General features: G+C 43.2%; 1 protein-coding gene across 4 annotated transcripts in view; it reads right to left on the minus strand.

The window, feature by feature from the left end:
• The window catches only part of GRM7 (glutamate metabotropic receptor 7), a 553085-nt gene extending 534759 nt beyond the window's left edge, over positions 1 to 18326 (minus strand). For 3 of the 4 annotated variants that reach the window (XM_030570395.1, XM_030570394.1, XM_030570396.1), the window contains exon 1: positions 17608 to 18253. In XM_030570395.1, coding sequence (XP_030426255.1) covers positions 17608 to 18186 — 579 coding nt within the window. In that variant the 5' untranslated portion in view covers positions 18187 to 18253. Of the gene's footprint in view, positions 1 to 17607 lie in introns of all 4 variants that reach the window. The other variant, XM_030570392.1, reaches the window with a different exon arrangement.
• Between the last annotated feature and the right edge of the window lie 3131 nt (positions 18327 to 21457).

The following is a 21457-nucleotide window of genomic DNA, read 5'->3' on the forward strand; positions in this document are numbered from 1 at the left end:
ACAACTTCCACAGACTGCAATAGGAAGTTTGCCTGAGTAAGGCCTATAATAGTAGCTACTGGGCAGTGGATACCAACTCCTGCCATGTAAACTGGCATATTAACTTTTGTGACCCTAACTTGTGGCACATGATTGGGGCCAGAATATACAAGCCATCTACCAGCATCCCACTTATAACATATTCTTGTTTGAGATCCTCCTCCCCCATCTCTCTCTCTATGACTGGTCTCAGATACAGTAACTGAAACAAATGTAAAAAGAGCAGATTTTAGCTTCTCTTGCCTCAGAGTCCTCCTCCCCAGCAAACTGAAGGACTGACTCTGCAAACCCCCATGAGTGTCATTTTTTTCAGTGGGACCAATTCATACAAATAAGGATGACTTATGTGCATAAGGGGTTGTAGAATCAGGATTTAAGTAAATGGGGCTACAGGGGGCATTTTCACACGAATGAATCTGGTTTGAACAGCTCACTGCTGCGCTAACTCACATCATTGCCAAGACTTCAGATAGCATGACTGATTAAGAAAAAATGACCTATTACTCTTACGTGCATATTAAATACAATGATTTGTTCATCAGGTTTAGGGGGGAAATGAGGAGAATTGAATGGGATTTTTTTTTAATACTCATGCTAATCAACTTATACCATTTAAAACTATTTGCTAGTTGTGCCATAAGCTAGGTTTCTGCTACTGTGCCAGGTAATGCCACCAACTTATTTATGATGCCTACACAGACTGTATTTTTGTTTCTAAAAAAACACTGCAATTCTATTGAGAAACATACACGAGTCTCATGTGCATGGCAAGGCATGAGTCAGAGAGCCAAGCAGTAACATTCTCAGTGCAACTCTGGAGTTTAATATTACATTTAATAAAACAGTTTTTTAATTTGGTTTCACAGAACACATTCACTGTTGTGACACAAAAACTCAAAGATGCCAAGGTCAGTAAAAGTACAACAACATTAAAAATAAGATCAATTTTCTCCAAAACATCTGCCTAGCGTTTGTATCTTCTGTTATTTTAAGGTATGCCACACTTATTGTAATTTATGCTGAATAAGGTTTAAAATGGGACAGAGTATGAAAGAAGAAAGAGCCATTTGCTGTCTTAGTTATGTCAATGATACTTTGTACTAGCACAAGCATATTTTTTTTTCTTTTCTATGAACTACACAGCATCTTATCTAAAATTCACCCTGGAGATTTGGATCAACTGTCAGATCAATTACCCAGACTACTTAGGAGTTTTAAGGGAAAAAAAAGAAATTTACCACATAAGAATTAAATCCAGAAGCAGCAAAAAAGGGAAGAAAAAAAAATGCCATTAAAACTAGACCATACTGAACACCAACAAACAAAATCCTGTGCATGAAAGAAACATCCTTGCACAACAACTTCTGCAAATGAACTGGTTCACACTATGAAATGGTTGATATTTTTGATAAGCTGTTGCAACATTTCTTGTAATCCAAAGAATGAATGGTGCTGCAGCTGATTTACTGCTGTGGAGTTTACTCTCTTATTAAGATGTGACTGTAATTTATTAGCTTTAATGGGAGTTCCACCCCTATGTCAAAGACATGCTGGAGCACTAAAACTGACAGCTTATTCTAATGCTGAACATGGTACACTGGAGCCAATGGGAATTTTGAGCACAGAACAGCAGCACAGTTGTGGTAACTAAGAAATAGTAAAGAAAAACAAATGTTTGATGTTATGGCATCACCCAGCTGACATGTAACACCACACTCAAAAGCATGTGCCTCGTATCTCTGATCAAGGCTGTCCCTTGAGCGGTGTGGGCCTGCTTGCCACTCGCCTCCCTGCTAGTCTCCTTGCTGCCCGCCTCCTCGCCCCACTCCCGCTGGACCACCTCTCACTCACCTTCTCACCCGTCCGCATCTTCAGTCTGATGAATAAGTTGGCATTATTCAAATATTGAAGAAATAATTAGAAAACACTTGGGCATATGAATTGCAGAATGCGGTCTTAAGAAAAAATGAGAAATCCAATATAGAGAGGACAAATCTACAAGGCACAAGTTCTCTCTCTGGCCACTGACCCAGGAGGCACAGGTTCCTAATGCTGTTTGAATAAACAGCTGTGCTGAAACACTGACTTAAATTGCCATTATAATGCACCAGCTGAGTTGCCGCTCTGTAGTCCATGCACAAGCAGGTGCACGTACCTGTATCACCACTTGTGATCAATGTTCTAACGCCTACTCAGGTGAATATACCCCATCTTCAGGCGTAGTGATGCATGTTTTCCATAGCTAGTTTTCCACTTTCATTTCCTTTCCTTTTTCAAAGTAACTTAGGTCAGACATTTGAAGGAATATGGGCCTGATCAGTTGATTTCAGTGAGAATCAGAAGTCCTACCATTCTCTCATTGATGTCAGTTATATGTCAAGACCTAAGGACTTAAGGTGAATCCATCACTTTGTGGGAGACACTGCACCTTTCATGATCAGGCCCCTACCTCAGCCAGGGGGAAATTCACTCCACCTGGATAAAACCTGAGTATTAATACTCTCTCCCCCCAGAAGCTGAAGTTCTCCCACACAAGGTCAAGGGCTGACCACTGCTTATACCCCAATTTATAGATTGAAATAGCTGCCATATCCCCCCCACCCTTCCCCCACTAGTATGGCACTGCAGGGACACCAATTGGTAAAAACAAGGCTTCGTGGGCCTCCACATGGCTCCCCTTCCACATTATCCCTGCAGAGGTCATCACAAACAGACTAGTTCTGTGGTAACCTGATTTGTGTTTCAGATGGCTAGCTCCCATAACTGCCTCTCCACAGAGTTTAAATTGAACAGAAGGACCTATGCCAGGCTGGCACACTTTGAGCTAAGAAGTGAAATCCACCAAAGAAACTTTTGCGGGCAATACGCATCACATAATTTTCATATTTGGGGCTTCATGTTTATACAGGCCCTCTCTACAGTGGTGGGTTTCAATCTTATAGATGAACCAAAAACCTCCAAGAACAGATGTGAAGAGCAGTTTTTGAACCACTTGGCATGTGAGGTTTTAATATTGTAAACAGGTTTGCTTCCATGTTTATTATTGCTACCTTTATTTCTAAAGCCAAGTGGAACAAGAATAATCAGAAGAGTTGCAGATAATTTTATTACTCAATAAGAATGGACTTCTCTTACCCTGGAATGGCTTTTTAAATGTTGAGCGTTAATGGCATGAAATAGAAGAGAACAACTACATCACAACTAGAGGCGGCTCCAGGCACCAGTGCAGCAAGCGCGTACCTGGGGCGGCAAGCTGCGGGGGGCAGCATACCGGTCGCCATCAGGGATGACTGCGGGAGGTCTGCCATTTCCACAGCTTTGGCGGCAATTCAGCGATGGGTACGAAGGTGCGGGACCGGCAGATCACCCACAGAAATATGGCAGAATCCGCATGACTGGCAGACAGCCTGCAGGCACACTGCCGATGGCTGTCTGACTGCCATGTTTGGGGTGGCAAAAAACATAGAGCCGCCCTTGATTACAATAGATGTTGCAGGAAGAATCTTGTGATAATGCTTGAGGGTCGAATTCTCTCTTTATATAATCATATGCAGCTCCCATTAACCTGAGGACAAGCTTTGTGTGGACAGAGAAGGGAAGGTTTGGCCCAATGAATGGTTTTAAATTATCAGAATTTTTGACCATTGGCATAAAGGCCCAATTCTGATCCCACTGCTGTCAACAGCAAAACATGCATTGACTTCAAATGACACTAGAAGCAGAATGCAAAATATATATATATACTGAGCAAACATCTTATGGTAAGTAACATTTAAAGGTTGGAACTAAACATGGGCAATGCTGTATAATGCATATGGTACCTAGATAATGTATCATAAAAACTAGATAAAAACTGATGTGTTAAGTAAAATACCTCAATTCCAAACTTAATGACTTTTGAAGGCTTAGGTCTTCTGACTCTTTACTCATTTAAAAAAAATGAAGTGAATATTAAGCTGTACTAGATTTAAGTTACATTAAATCCAGGATTCTGTAGTCCCTGTGGTGACAATTGAAGCAGTCTTTTTCTGGCTTAGCGAGTCCTGATGTTGTTACTCAAGCCAACAGGAGGTTTGGGGCATTGGAACAATAGAACAGACAAGTGCTCCATTTAGTCTAGAATTTTCTGACTGACAGCAGCCAGTACCAGCTGCTTCCAGCAAAAATGCTGGAAAATCTGCACTAGGCAATTATGGAGTAATCTACACATGAGGATTAGAAAGAAACGTCCCCTATCTTTAAGGCTTGTGTCCCCTAAAGCATTAGGATTTATTTTCACCTGGTAAGGACTTCAGGGATAGTGCCCATATGTGGGTGCATTAGGAAACTGCTGCTGTAATAATTATATGTGAGGTTCCATATCCCTTCTTTCACCATTATTTTCAGATCTAAAACTTGTAAAATCTTTGTAATGTTGTCAGACGCTGCTCACGGCTGAGTTTCAGATTGTGGGTTGAGTTTTCAGAGCTAGCTGGAAAAGCCATCCACTGACTTTTAAAATAGCATTTAGTGATGCAAAAGACAATAGAATCCCAACTTATTTTACAACAACATATGGACTCTGCAGTGTTAATAATAGTAAAGACTATTTGAGTCTGATAAATAGGCACTCAGCACTCACACGTGCTGCAAACATTGAGTGCTTCAGTACTGCATTTTAAACAGGGCCAAATTTTGCTGTTAGCAATGCCATTGGACTCCCTCTGCTGAAGTTAGCAGTGAATATAGATTTGTCACCATTACTGAGAGCAGAACTTGGACCAAAGTGGTGTAGTAATTTTTCAGTTCAACTTCAGTTTAAGGTTTTTAATCAAATGGGCATTTATCAGCTGCCAGCTGGTGATAAACCCACAGCTGAAAAGCCAGCATGTGTGAATCTTAAAACCTGTTCTTTAAGATTTGGCCAAAAATGAGAGGACTCACTTTAAGCACCCTGAACCTACCAGTTCAAGAAAGCAGCATTCATCTGGTGATACCTTTTAATACAGTGACTGAGAACTTCTCACATCAGCATTTTACAAACTTCTTCTTGTTACTTTATAGCCAGTGGCCATGTTTCAGCATGAGGATCACTTCTATTTTATGGCCGCATTGCCATTTGTATATATTCTCTGTGGCAAAGTGCTCCCATGCTCAATACAGTAAGGTACTTTGTACAGAGTAACAACTGTGTGATCACTATAAATTTCTCTACATTTCCAAGCCGTTTGGCACCAGCTCCACCTTTTAATGGGTACCTGATGTCAATCTCCACCTTCTCTCAATTTTTTGGCTCTTCTGAGGCCTGATATAACATCTACAGAGAAAGACACACACATACATACACACACCCCGCCATGGTCATGGAACCCCCATCCCTAGGACAATGCATCCCATGCCTTCCAGTCAGTCAGTGGGGTCTCCTTCTTATCCCTCCCTCAGATGACTCTTCCAAACCATTCTCGGCCATAGTACCTACGCAGAGAGCCTGAAAATGGTTTCTAACCTCTGTCTGCATTGGGTATTGTACATGGTTTCTCCTCTTTTCTTCTTCTGGAGGTCATATGCTGACAATTGTCTTTCCCATTCTGCAGTGCCCTCTCTGACTCTTCAGCATCCTTTGCCTGCAGTACCAAATGCTGGCTTCTATCCAGAAAACCTTCATTTTCCTATACGCCACACAGTGTTGATACTTGGGTCTCTAGTCCTTTAACCTTCTCTTCCAATATGGAGACCAGCTTGCACTTCATACAGACTAATTCACTTGTATCCTCTGGGAGAAAGAGAAACATGGCACATTCTATGCAGGTCACACCAGCCGATCGCTCACTATCCATATTGTCTTCCTTCTAAGAGCCTCTTCAGATGTGGCATTTTCTGCTCACAGAAGCCTGAAAGGCAAAAAAACTGTGGAAATTCCCCCCCCAGGTGAACTCCCTCTGTTTGCCTGTTCTCTGTTGGCCGCTCACTCAGTTCGCAACTGGCTGCTTTTTTTATAAGGCTGCTGGCTTGATTTTTCTTCAATTTGTTTAAAAAACAAACAAACAAAAACAACACTAGCCACTAGTATGTAGTGTTGGTCCCAGAATATGAGGAACAACTTGGATGAAGCCTTCAAACAACCCTCTAGCCTCTGTAACCTCTCATGAGCTCATCAGAAAGCTCTCCACAAACCAAGACCACCAATTCAAAGAGGCACCAGACCCCACCAAACCTGTAGAGATCTCTCTACTGCTATGATGATCAACACTCCCCACCCCAACACACATTTTGCAATCTAGGGGTTCTACACATGACTATCACAACCATATCACCTGAGAGCAAACAATTCTCACAAAGCAAAGCCATCACTCTATATCTGACCTCTCAGTCCTCAAAGGAAACTTGCACAACTTGAGTCTGGGAGCTCAGATTCATAATTCTGCTAAAATGGAAAACTCATGGACTGAATAAAAAAAAACCTGATTTACGGCTTGTTACAGTGATCTATAAACCATTGACCACCCCCACATCTTCTTCCTCCCCTCCCCCACCCCCGACAGGAGCAGGGGGTAACGGGCCACTTCACTTTGAACAATCCCCTGAAATGTGTGTTAATTACTTATGCCAAACAATCGGTTCCACATTGCATTTAGCTATGACACTGAATACATTTCCCAGACCTCAAGAAGGGCTTGAAAGCTGCTCTCTCACCAACTTTTGTTGGCAAAATAAAATGGATTGCCCACCTTGTCTTTAGAGCCACAAAGATGCATTTTCCAACAGCTTAAGCGTAGCTAGATATAAACAGAAATACCTTTCTAACTCCCAGAACAATCTTCCCACCCACTCACTCTACCCTTGGGGAAAACTTAGCCCTTGCTAAATGGTAAGAGATTTTATCTGCCAGGGCAAGCAGGAGAATGAGTTTCAGAACCAAGTGTCTCCTGCTAAAGCCACAGCTCCCTTTCCATTTAAATCAGAAACCTGTTAGTTCAAGTGCCTCAGATGATCAGGACACAAGGAGAAAGGCAATCTTCAAGTAAAGAGCTCTACAAAAGCATGCTTTTTTTGGATAATTAAGTATTCATTTTAAAATACTCTGAAGATTTCTGCTTGTAAAGCCCCTTCATCCAGAAAGTCACTAAATACTCCCTTTGTAACACATGCCTTAATATAATATGCTAATTCTTGTCTTAGTGACCTGAAAATGACACAGCAAAAGTATCAATGATGAAAATATAAGCTAAGCTATGTTAGAGAAGAATCTGGAAGCCCTGCTGCTGCAGTTAGAGTCTATTTAAAAATTTAACATTAAACATCAAGGTATCAAATGAAGTGCTCATCCTCTGAAGAATTGAGATATGGCCCCAAAAATCTATGACCTCTCTATTGTTCTTTAACAGCCTATTTTAGGAAGCAAATTCCTGCCAGTACAACACACATACTAAGGATGCACACACACTAGCTAGTGTCAGATCACAGTACACATGTGCATTGATGTCTATCAGGTTCTGTAATTATAAAGCATAACACTCACAAGCCTTGGACATCACAACCTCACACAAGTGCTAACATGCTCAATAGTCCCTGAGTTACAAAATAAAATAGGTCATGGAAACCCAGCCTCAACGAACTTCAGCTGTGCAAAGCCATCTGTGCAAAGATTCTGCATTACTTTACTGAGACTCAGAACTGCAATAGAAATTAAAGGCCTGTCGGTGAGCAGGAGGGGTTTCAGAGAAGAGGAACTTCTAACCCAAGCCTGTTATTTTTGAAATCACAGTCAGCATGAATCTTTTTCCAGCACCAGTTCAGCCACAAAGTCACCTTTTCTCCCTATCTCTTTCAGAACAAAAGACCTTCCTGCTAGTAGCTACAAGATGTGAGCACAGTTGTGTGGATGAAAAGAATGGCATTGAAATAGAGAGAATTCCTCCACACAACTAAGATTTATGGGAGATATTCTGTGCTGGGTCTCTAAGGTGCCCAACAGGTGACATGCAACCCAGACTGAGGAAGGACTAAGTCACCTTTGCACCTTCCACATTCTGAACTGCTCCAGGGGCTGGCCCCTGTCATAATTTAGATATCACTGAAGAGCTGTCTAAGTTACAGCAGCTTTCTCAGGCTCCTCAGGACTTCTACAGCACTGGTTGCGAGTGTCCTTGACACTCTTCCCCTCCGCCTCCTAGTCCCCTGTGCCAGAACTTGCAAGTAGATCTTCAGAGGATAGTCTATGGGCTGGTCCACACTACGGGGGGGAAATCGATCTTAGATACGCAACTTCAGCAACGTGAATAACGTAGCTGAAGTAGAATATCTAAGATCGGATTACTTACCCGTCCACACCGCGCGGGATCGATGTTCGCGGCTCTCCCTGTCGATTCCGGAACTCCGTTGGGGTTGATGGAGTTCCGGAATCGATATAAGCGCGCTCGGGGATCGATATATCGCATCTAGATTAGACGCGATATATCGATCCCCGAGCAATCGATTTTAACCCGCCGATACAGCGGGTAGTCTGGACGTGGCGTATGTGACTGCCTTTCATAGCTCCTGAACTGGCGGATCCTTGCTCAGCTGGAACCAGGACTTTCAGAGCCCCTTTATGCTGCTCCACCCCCTTTACCTGGCATGGAGGGGCCAGAGTTTTGAGTGAAGTGTGTTCACAATTCCACATAAGGCTCTGATCCTGAAAAGACTTACTCACCTGCTTAGCGCTATGCAAATGAGTAGTCTCACAGAACTGAATGGGACTAACTCATGCTTAAAGTCAAGCATGTGAGTAAGTCTTCGCAGGATTAGGGCCTACATGATGCTACTCCTTCCCCCTCCCCCATTACACTGGTGAAAATCCAGAGTAATTGTTGTCTTCAGTGGAATCAGCCCAGATTTACACTGAAGTAACTGAGAGCAGAATCTGTCATTATGAAACAGGTATGATTTTCCTCACAAAATTCCACTTTTTTTCCTCAGAATGCCCATCCTCTGCCCTATTACTCTGAATTTATTGGATACCTTGCTATTCAAATTGCTCTAATTACATGCTTCAGATCTTCCAATATTATGATAAAATTCATCATATTCCTATCCCTGGGACACTCTATATTGTCACTGGTTGAGATTAATTTGCATATACTATAAATAAAAATAGTGGCATCTGATATGATTCAATGTATTTTGTTAGAACGTTTTAATGCCTTCAGGCAAAACCGATATCCTAGGATAAAATATGAAATGTGTTATGTAGTTTTATACTGTTGGCATTGTGGGGCTCAAAATGTGAATATTCCTTATGAAATTTAATGTTTTAAAATGACTCCTGCTACATGTCATTTCAAATTGGTCACTTTACTAATGTATTCTTTGAAGTGAAGAAATTGCACACTTTTGTTTGCTGAATATATATTTTCACTGTAGGAACTGCCGCCTTCTAATTCCCACATCTCCATCAACAACGGATGCCCTGAGTCTGCCAATGATGTCAGTCTTAATCAACTGCTTGACCTTGTCTCCTGCAAGCACCATCATCTTTCTTCTATGCCCTTATGCATGCAAGGTCTCCCTGAAAAAAATCCTCTAAGGCCACTACTCTGTCTTCCCCCAAATCCCGTCTTAAGACTTGTTTGTACCATGGAGTCTGCAGACAGCTGTCAGCTGACAACCACTATGCTAGTGGCTAGCTGAAACTACTGCTTCTGATGTGCTTCTTTTACTCCATTAACAAACAAAATAAGCTTTAGCTCCAAAATACTGCACACAGCTAGTCTATGAAAAAATATGTTCATGTTACTCTGACCCTAAACTCTGTCCCATCTGTGAATTTCATCCACCTGTAACTTGGAATCTAAAATTGCCAACTCTTTGAGGGCAAGGATTGTCTTGTACTCTACGTCTGTGCAGCGCCTAGCAAAATGGAGTAAACAATAATAGAGTAAAATATGATTATTACCTCACCTTGTTAAAATTATTCAGGTAGAACAGTAAAAAAACAAGGAAAAGCACTTAAGATGGTAAACATAGCTTGTTGAAAAATGAGAAAACCATTTGGCGAAAAATGGCAAAACATTGAATTTGTTTCCATTTCACAAGCTTAAAACTAAAATATTTTCATGGTTTTGTCAAAAAACAAACTTTATTGAAGTAGTTTTGAAATTGAATTTTCTCGTTTACAAAAATGTCTGGAAAGAGTTCTGATCTGCTTCCAAACAAATCTTGATTAAAAATAGGCTAGGTACTTTCCAGTCAGAGGATGACTGAGTCCCTGCCCTTCAGAATGCATAATCCAGTAGATTCATTCAAATTAGTAATTTGGTATATTATTTGTATTGTTAACTCCAATCCAATCAGCTGGGACTCTGCATGCATGCAGGGCTCCCTGTGTGCAGATCTGATTTCAGGATCAAAGAGTATGGACCATTATCATGTTTTCCCTCTGGAAATGATGCGAAAGGCAAAGATATGAAGGAAAACTCAGTTTCAATTTCTGAAGTTCTAAATACTTTAGCAATAGGTGGAAGGGGCTTCGTGAAAGCACATTAAACAGGCACTATACAATCTAACTTAAAACGAACATTAGAATCATCTTTCCAAACCACACAGATGCTCCAGTATCTGAGGGGAAATTGTTTGGAAGATTAGCATGTTCTTCAAAGGGCTAGTCCCTTCCACTTAATCCCCAGAACTCCTAAAGGAGCCATTATACCATGCTTTTCCCACATGTTCAGGAGAGGGGCAGCAAATATACAACAGGAACTCCCTGACTGGGCCACCGTTACGTCGCACAGGCCAAGAGCTCATAATGAACAGAGTGGTTCTTCCACCCAAAAGCCTCCAACCATACTTTGTTCATGCAGAGCCACTGCTAGTTTTCCAAGGAGTAAGTTGCTTTTAGATTTCTTTCTTCCATTTTTGATGGATCTCTCTGAACTTATCATCCACAACTCTTAAACCAGTGATAATACCACAAAGCAGTAGTTAGACGAAGGAGAAAGAGCAGAAGGGGGACAGACACTGTGGAAGTTGCCAAAGGCCTGATCCAAACTCCATTGGAAAGAGTTCTACTGACTTTAAGAGGCTTTGATTCAGGCACTGTGTGACAAGTTATGCTGATGCTTAATACTTTTACTTCAAAAAGAAAAAGAGAAAATAATAAGTTAAACTACCCTTCCTGCCATACCCACTCTCACCTTAGTGTTCCAGTTGAGATTATTCCTAATCCTGTTATAGTTTTCCTTTCCCACAATCCTGTTAAGGCTTTCTTTTGTCCATGTCTATATCCAAATGGTAAGCATTACCATATTGGTCTCTCTTACAGAGCACTGAAGTGTTTACAGAAATGGAATATATTCAAAAGCATATTCAAAGGGACTTAAGGGGCACAAGTCTCACTGATTTTCTAAAGGATTGTGCTCCTAAATCCCTTAGTGATTTTGAAAGTCTCCCCCTTTTAAATGAACACTTCCAAAAGAATTAACATTGGTAAGGAAAGACAATATTTAGATAAAAATAACTGTCTATTAACCAGGAATTATACTTGCTGAAGACAGAAGCTAACACAATAATTTAGTTCAAAATTTTAAGTATGTTTGTGGATTCCAAGGGAAGTTATTTTTACAATGTTCTTTAAAGAAAAGTGTTTATTTTCCTATGCTACATAATTTCATTCACTAAATATGTAAAATGGATAAAATATTTGGTAATTTTTTCAACATAGTTACTGACTTTCATGAACACTACATTCATAATAAAATAAATTATATTACCTTGTACAATTAGGGCTAATAGTAGTGTTGTAATGCAACATTAGCAGTGTAAATAAAAACACTGTTTTAAAATCCATGATGCATTTCAAAACCGCTTTCCAAACTGATCCTCTTATTTTTAAACTGGAAGTTTAGTTTACAATTGCCATAATCTTTATTGGCATTTCCTAACAGAATTTTAGTCCAAAATCAATGATATATTTAACATATGCACTTATATTTACATTCCCTGCATCAGGTATACCCATTCAGTTATTGTCCAAAGTTTACTAAATGCTTATACTATATTAATGTTTACTATCCCTATCAAAGATAAGGGACCCATTCTGCCAGGGACAGTCACACTGTAAGAGACAGTGCCTACCCCCAAAAAAACTTGCAATATAAAAAGCCATTGGTCGGTGATGGGATGTTGGATGAGATGGGATCTGAGTTACTGCAGAGAATTCTTTCCTGAGTGCTGGCTGGTGAGTCTTGCTCACATGCTCAGGGTTTAGCTGATCGCCATATTTGGGGTCAGGAAGGAATTTTCCTCCGGGGCAGATTGGCAGATGCCCTGGAGGTTTTTCGCCTTCCTCTGCAGCATGGGGCATGGGTCACTTGCTGGTGGATTCTCTGCAGCTTGAGGTCTTCAAACCACAATTTGAAGACTTCAATAACTTGGACGTAGGTTAGGGGTTTGTTATAGAAGTGGATGGGTAGGGTTCTGTGGCCTGCTTTGTGCAGGAGGTCAGACTAGATGATCATATTGGTCCCTTCTGACCTTAAAGTCTATAAGTCTATGAGTCAATGAGTAAATACATCCTTTCTCTCTGTGTATTCACTGGACAGAGGAAATCCAAGGTGCAGAGACTAACCTCTTCAAAAGTGCCTACATGATTTAGGACCCAGTATACTATTTTCCAAAAGTGATTTAGGCAGTTAGGCTCTTAAGACATACTGACTTTGAATGACTCAAACTCTTCTGCTTCTAAGTCACTTTTGAAAATGGGACCTCAGCACTTTTGAACATTTTGCCCTAACCCAAGGTCACCCAGGAAGTCTGTGGCAAGCCAGCATATGAACCCAGATCTCCTAAATTCCAGTCCAGTACCTTAACAACAAATCCTTTAATGGCTACACTTGTGTGAGAGCAACTGATTGCATCTATCAAAACTTCACTCAGAATTTGGCATGAGAAATCATGGAATGGTGTGGTCTTATGGAACATATACTGCCTTTATTCCCTGTGCCTGACTATGATCCATCTCAATGCAAGATTCAAAGGGAGTGTAATGACCAAGTTTTGACTAGTGCATCACTCTCTCTTCCCCTGCAAAGAACCTCCCTACATCAGAATGAGCATATTAGCCCAATATGTTCATACTCTGGATTTGAGCTGCTTTTAGACTTCTGAGGGATCTGTGCTTGGATCTGGAACAAGAACACAATTCATAGTATTCTAAACATAAAATATCCAGATTATTCATATTATGTTTCTAATGATGGTGTAAATCAGTGATAGATGAACTGTTGTCTACACATGAAAGTTAATGCAGGATAAGGTATGGTGACTTTAAAGTAGACTAACTATTCATTAACTCTGTGTGTGGATGCTCTTATTCAAGTTAGTTAACTCCATGATGGTAACATGGATTAAATCAGGAACAGCTATTCCAGAATAATTCATCAGGTAAACAAGCTTGTAGAGTGGTATGCAAGTGGGGGAAAGGAGCAAGTTAATTGCCCAGTGTATGTACCCACATTATTTTTCACAAAATAGCATCCTCCACCACAGTAACTGCTAGGGTGAATTAAAAGTGAGAAGCATACAAACACTGTTTACCCTTGCTGATGCACCTGATGGTATCATTTGTGATGTTCCCAAACCTCTAGAGCAGATACCACGCACAGTACAGAAAATTGCATCCTAAACCTTTATTCACCTATTTACATGTATAATCTTCTCCCAGGAGTGGTGGGGACCACAGGCACACACAAAATATAGCTCACTGGAGTCATTAGTGATATGCACCAAATTGTGCATAGGCTGCATTAATATGGTTCTAATATAAAGGGTGAAATACAAGATCCTCTGCTCTCCTCTAGGTACTGTGAGGGAAATGGAAACAACAATGAGTGGGATTTTCTTTGCAATAGCCTCAACAGATGGAAAGAAAGAGTGATCTGCATGATGTTGAGGAAAAGCCTGTTTGTGCCTAGTGCATAAAATAAATGTTCAATAACTGTTCATCCATGTTAAAAATATAACCCCTGTAATGTTGCCAAGGTTGGAGAAACCTACGGTGACCTGTGGAGTATGTGCTGACTGCATATGCTAAAGCTGCTTGGGGAATTTATACAAGTTTCCCCCAAGATAAACTTTCTCCCCATCCAATGCTAGTTTGCATATTTACGCTATTTTCTTCTTCCAACTCCCTTTTTAGAGATATATCTTCCATTCTATCCTCTCTACATGACATGTTCTGAAATGCAACAAATACTGAGAGAGAGAAAATGGATAAGGAAAGCAGAACCACGCTGTAAAATATGTAGTTGGTACAATTACATAGCAATATTTAGAATTTCCTGTTTTCAGCATGCTGTAATTCAAGGACAGCTTTAATCATATTATTCTGGACATGTCTAAATATTTGTAATATGTATGAGTAAGTTAGATGTTATTGTATGCATTCAAACTCAGTTACATAACAGTACCGGAGATCTTACAGACATGGGTTCCCTACATAGAAGGAGCACAGTGCCAAGATTTGCTTTGGAATGATATATAAAGTAGGCTGGTTGATTTTGATACAGTTGCTTGTGAGAGCCTAAAGCAAATACTGTTTAACTAGGACCTCAGCATTTTCTAATGTGCATTCTCCACATGAAATGTTTCACACTTGTAGTTCGAATATAGCATATGATCATTTATTTTTCACAGTGTCCCTGCTATAATTCAGTAAGACGCCTTGAATTCATTAACCCCCACTATATCTAATTCTCTCTCTCTCTTTCTCTCTCTCTCTCACACACACACACATACACAGAGTTATTTGTATTTCTGCCAGTTGTGTGACTGTCCAGTTTCACCCAGGTCTATTGTTGCATCTACAGCTTTAATGCTGCTCTGTATTTAAGAAGTGGTACAAAATTGGATTTTATATTTGAGCTGGGCGGGGGTGGCTGGAGAGGAGAGTCTCAGCTAAACATTGGTCCTTGATGTTCTTCCAGGGGTGGCAAAAAGAAGACGATCCAACTCTCAATCCATGGAGGGGGGGAGGAGGGGGTAGGGACACCAATGATCAGGTGCTCAGTTTGTGTCTTGTAGGTGAGGACTGCCCCTGACACTGGCAGGCAGATGGTAAGAAAGGAGCCCCGATGAGTTTCTGAAACAGAACAGTGAATTTGCCATGACAGTCCTAGAAGTTCCCCCGTTTGTAGCCCGGGGGAGAGGGGGAAATTGCCGGTTGCAAAACAAAGTGAGGAGGGTTCGGGTTGGGGCGCGACAAACCCTGGTACCAGTAATGATGTCTCTGGCTGGGGTGGGGGGTCACTGTCACTCCATGGGCGCTCACGGGCTGGCAGCACTTCGCTTCCCCGCTGGAATCCCGAGGCATCCGTCACCGAAGAGCTGCGACCCTCCCCTACACAAGGCCCGTTGCGGGACGCGCCGGCGAGCGACCCCCGAGCCAGCCGCTGGAACTTGTTGAAGGCAGAGGAAGGCGCCTTCCTCGCTTCGCTTTTATTCCTTTTCCGGGGGGTGGATGGAAACCATTCTGAACCACCGAGCGATCCGCACCGGGTTGGAGGCAAGCTCCACTTTCCATCAGCCCTGGGCGCCCCCTTTCTCTCCGCCTGGCTGGGCACAGCCTGTGAGCGCGGCGGGCGCTTGCAGGCTGTCTGCATTACACTCCCTTCCACCAACACACACTCACTCTCTGCCATCCCCACCCTCTTTCTAGGCCGGTACCCATACTCCTACAATGCGATCTCTCGGCCGGCTGAACCTGGAAAACGCAGGGGCGAAGGAGGATGTGGAAAATACGAGAGCGTAAAAACAATGCGAGGTGCCTCAGAGAGCCAACTTGCACGCTACAAGTTGATGCATCTATTCTACCTGTAGCCCTGGCCCCTCGCTTTCAGCGCGGCGAGAGCCTCCCCCTCCCAACCCCCACCCCGAGATTTGGCTCCTCCACCCTGGGCGAACAGTGGCAATTTGCAAATTAGACTAAAAATGATAGTGTGCTGCACTTGGCATTTTGGCTCCACCCTCCCTGCTTAGCTCTGGTTTGCGCTTTTCTCCCTGCTGCTCACACTGCCATGAACGCTCCCAGCTCCTGCTAGCCTCCCCAATCCTTTCACATGCAGAGAGAAGGGGATCATCCAGCCTCCCGTCCGAAAGCAGCTCCGAATGATGGAGATGCTCCATGGGCCAGATCCCTTCGCAAACTCTTTGGCAGAGGCTGTGTTTTAGGTTAATTAAAATCACTTGCTGTCTTCCCCCCGCCAGCCCCATACACACTTCCCTGCAGAGATGGGGTGATTTCAATGAGGCAGGAGAAAAGCAACTGCCTGGATACAAGTCCAAAAGGAAAAACTTGGGGAGAGACTTGCCTCTTTGAATCTTTAAATACAGCAGCGCATGGACCCATGCAGGGGGGTTTCAGTACAGGGACTAACATAATGGGGACATATATATGAATGAAGCGGGGAGGAGAGAAACAGAAAGCACTGCAGCAATACACACACCCCAATCCTTTAATCCGTCTTCTTAACTCATCCTTTAGCACTTGAGAGAGGAATTAAAGCCTGAAGCAATCCAGCAGTCGCTGTCCCTACAGCCTCCCACCTACGTGTCTGGACGGGGTTTTAAAGAGTCCGAGGTTGAAATGGACTAGGGGTTACAGGCGCTAGGGCTGGGTTTTTAGGGGTAGGTTACTGCAATTTATTCCCCCCCCCCCGGGGGCGGGGGGGTTACTGCATTTCCTCCCATATTTGAATCTCGCTTAGAAAGAGATGATTTCCGAGCTGGAGTTCTGATTTATCTACTGCCAGCTGGGAGGAGAAAAATGTCATTTAAAGTAGATCAAACTGTGGCTTATCATTTAGATGGATGAAGATGTCTAAACACAGATCGACTTCTTCAGCCGTAAAGTGGAAATTAAAAGGCAAGTGAAATAATGAAAAAATCAAATGAAAAATGTACATATTCTCTCGCTCTCTCATAACACACACACACACACACACACACACACACACACACACACACACACACACACACACACACACACACACACACACACACACACACACACACGGCTGCAGCGATGTGCTCTCTAATCCCAGTGAAACGAATACTAAACTAATCGAGGGGGCTGTTCGGCAGAACCTGCGGTACACAAATGTGTCCTCATCAAAAACCTTTAATATTTCATGTTTGAAAACATTTGTGCTCGCGCCCGTTGCCTTTCTCAAGCATGTTTGCCGAGCCATATTTCACTCTAATGCAAACCCATTTAAATCACAGCCTTGTTTTTTCCACAGATTGCTTCTTGTAAATGGGGCGATAAATCCAGAAAGTGTCATGCACGGTGGAATAGAGAGGGGTGTGGCGTTGTTAAAAGAGAGAGGTAGGGGGTAGGAGGGGAACAATTCTTAGGGGGATTAAATGAAAAACACCTAAATGAAAATGGAGAGAGTAAAAATTGCATCGCAACTGCCCCAGCTATCCCTGTGCAAGTGGAGAAGCCTCAGTAGAGTAGAGACGACGAAGACAGCAATAAATCCATCCGTTTCAATGACAAACCCCAAATAAGTCCCCCTCCCCTTCCAAACAACCTGATGACTCTGGAGCCCCTACCTGGAAAAGCCTTAAGATGTTCGCTACCATAATGGACACTGAACTTCCAGATGCCCCAATCACTCCAACTACTTTCTCTGGCTTGACAAAGACCGGTGGTTCCCCATTGGTGCACCTCACGTCGGAGGTGTCCTTCTGGATCAGCGCCTGGACAAAAGTGAGCGACTGCTCCAACGCATAGGTGTCCCTGGAACAGGTGTCCAAGATCCGAGCCCCGAGCGTCACGTTGGGCAGCAGATCCGGGTCGCTGTTGATCTGGTCCAGCGCGTACAGCATCGCCTCGAGCCGGTGGATGCCGTTTTCTTTCTTGATGTCCCCGCAAGGCACTCCGGTGGGCCCCTTGGCGTGGACGGGGAAGAGCCCCCCCAGGGTGATGTCCCCCTCTATCCGGATGGAGTGGGGGGCGTACATCTCCTGCCCGTGAGCCACCGCAGAGAGGAGAAACTCCAGCAGGCAGCAGGGCAACTTGATCAAAGTCAGGAGATGGAAGAGTCTCCCCAGCCGGATCATGGTGCTGCCGCTGCTCGGGCGATGGCCAGATGTCCTGGCGTGGCCAGCGGGGCACCCCTGCGCCTTCATGGGAAGAGGAGGGGAGATTCCCTTCGGGTGTGTGGGGTGGGGAGGGGATAGGGTAGGGAGGTCTGGCTCCTGCCTTCCGCCCTCTCTGCTGCTGCTTCTCTGCTGCGATCTCCAGCGGCACAGCACTGGGGAAAGGTAAGGGCTTGCTATCGCTTTAAATGGTCGCTCGGCTGCTCTCCTCCTCCCACTCTCCCCACCTCCTGCTCTCACCCTCCCCATCCTGGCTCTCCAGTTCTCTCCCGGCGCGTCATTACGCAGAGCTGCGGGCTGAGGTAACTGGAGGCAGACGGGCAGCGAAGGAGGGATGGGGATGGGGATGGGGGGCTCCCGAGGCTAGGCTAGTTCTCGCTCCGCGCCTACCGCAGCCTCTCCCCCTGTGCTCTGGGTTTAATTCCCCCGCGCCGCCAGCTCACTGCCCTCTCGAGATCTTCAGCGTGGAGGGTCTGTGTGTGTGCGCGCGTGAGAGAGAGAGAAAATATACAGCTGGCTCTACCCTGCTGGATCCTCAGTTTTTGGCCCCAAATAGTAACATGAAAATAGAGAACAAGTCCAGCCACTTCTAGGTCACAAGAAGAAAAAAAAAAGGAATCCCAACCCTGATGCATCTAGTCACAAACACTCTGAATCTGGCACTCGGAGCTGCCCAATAATGTTTATTTACCCCCCAAATTCTAATGCCTAGCTAAAGAGCACCTCCAGCAGCTGCGAGTGCATTAAAAATAGCCAGATCTCACCACAAAACTCCCGATCCGGCACCTGATCCTGGCACAGATTCCAGGCTTTCTGCTCCCACCGTAGCAAAAAAGTGCTGATATAAAAAACCTGATAGTTGAATCCTGCTAGTTTCTGGCAAGTGTAGCTGCTTCTACTGCACAAAGAATCTTGACCTTGATGCATCCTGGCATAACAGCACCACAAAAACCTGTTTCTGGTACCTCGTACCTGGATCCTACCAATATTTGGTCCCAATACTTCACATTTTGCTGTCCAAAAAGCAAAAGTGTAGTCACTCCTATTGCCCCAAAACATCTGCACATAGGGTTTTGCTTTTTTAAAGTAACCTCGAAATTGAAGTGCAGCTGCTCCCATGTCACATCAGAAATCCAGATCCTGAGGCATCCCTGCTCCACAGTCGCCCCCGCCAACAAAAAAACCCACTCTTCTTCCCTCATGTCATGGTATAATTCCCCACTCTGAACCTTAGCATCCAAAAGATGGGGTACCAGCATGAATTCCTCTAAGCTTAATTACCAGCTTAGTACTTGTTGCGCTGCCACCAACCAGGAATTCCAGTGCCTGGTACACTGTGGTCCCCCCAAAACCTTGCACGGGGACCCCCAAGACCCAGACCCTCTGGATCTTAACACAAGGAAAGTAAACCCTTTCCCTCACCGTTGCCTCTCCCAGGCTTCCCCTCCCTGGGTTACCCTGGAAGATCACTGTGATTCAAACTCCTTGAATCTTAAAACAGAGAGGAAAATTCACCTTCCCCCCCTCCTTCTCTCTCCCCCTCCCAGACTCTCCCTGAGAAAGTAATCCTAACACAGAGAGAAAATTAGCCTCTCTCTCCCCCTTCCCTCCTTTCTCCCCACCAATTCCCTGGTGAATCCAGACCCTGTCCCCTGGGGTCTCACACCAGAATAAAAAAACAATCAGGTTCTTAAGCAAGATAATCTTTTTAATTAAAGGAAGAACAAAAGTAAAAATGATCTTTGTAAATTTAAGATGGAATGTTACAGGGTTTTTTAGCTATAGACACTGGGAATACCCTCCCAGCCTACGTATACAAGTACAAATTAAAATCTTTTCAGCCAAATACACATTTGAACTCCTTCCAGCCAAATACACATTTGCAAATAAAGAAAACAAACATAAGTCTAACTCGTTTTATCTACCTAGTACTCACTATTCTGAACTTATAAGAGCCTGTATCGGAGAGATTGGAGAGAAACCTGGTTGCACATCTGGTCCCTCTGGGCCCCCAGAGTGAACAACAACCAAAAACTAACAGCACACACACAAAGACTTCCCTCCCTCAAGATTTGAAAGTATCCTGTCCCCTGATTGGTCCTCTGGTCAGGTTATAGCCAGGCTCACTGATCTTGTTAACCCTTTATAGTCAAAAGAGACATGAAGTACTCCTGTTCTATTAAACCTTAACTATCTGTTTATGACACCTCATATCCAGCACCTGAAGCCTATCATTTAGGTGCCCATCCCTTAAATTGTCAAAATAGGCACGTCACCACTCCTCCTAAACCAGACAAATCCATGCTCTGACACATTCCCAGTGCAAGAGCATTCAAAATATTTTTAATGGTACCTGGGTCTTGCCAGATTGAGAACATTTTTTGCCATAAAACTCTACAGTCTATTGCATATTTAAAATACAAGTATAGCTGCTTCTAGTCCACTACAATAACCTGGCCCAGATACATCCTGGTATAGGAGCACTTGACAAATCCAGATATGACTGAAGAAACAGCAGGGTTGTGTCCATTCCCCAGATCCCCCAACTTTTACCTTTATTTAGCCAGCAGATAAATCAGATCCAATACACTGCCTTTCACTGAAGCCACAACAACCCATATCTGACATTCCTCTCATCCCTCAGACATTGCCAAATTTCATTCCATAAAATTGAAATATTTCAGTAAAACTGGTCTAGCAGATGTGGATGATCATATTAAATGTGGTTTTAGCCAAACTCTTGATTGATATTTTAAAAACAGTCTAGGGGATTCAGACATGTCTTTCATAAATTTTAAATGGAAGATCTGTTTTTACACCCCAAGATGCCTTGGGGGGGGCAGGGGGAGAGTCAGTGCACTGAATACAAGCATTAGATGAACTGAGGTCTAGATCTGAGACTAATTCTGAGATTAGATTTCTGAAATTGAGAGGATTTGGATGCTGAATACATGCACTAATTTGGAACATGGTCTGCATTTTTGAGTGCACTAGTAACTGCTACATTTTTACTCTATTTAAACAGTAGCATTTAGCAAAAACTGATGAATTCAGGGGCTAGATATATATGTAGCTGATGCTGTTGAGAGGCCAGAATTTCCAGTAAAGATGTATTGCTCTCTTCATGTAGTGAAATTTGGAAAACAGGGTCAAAAAGGGTAGGACCCAGCAGGATTGGGGTGGATTTTTTGAATACGATGTTTGGGGCTAAAATTTGGGAGGATCCAGATTCTGGGACAAATAATTTCTCGTGATTTCACTTTATCTGGTTACAATTTTAAAAAATAAAATAAAAATAAAC

This window comes from Gopherus evgoodei, chromosome 7 (assembly GCF_007399415.2).
Source record: "Gopherus evgoodei ecotype Sinaloan lineage chromosome 7, rGopEvg1_v1.p, whole genome shotgun sequence".
NCBI lineage: Eukaryota > Metazoa > Chordata > Testudines > Testudinidae > Gopherus > Gopherus evgoodei.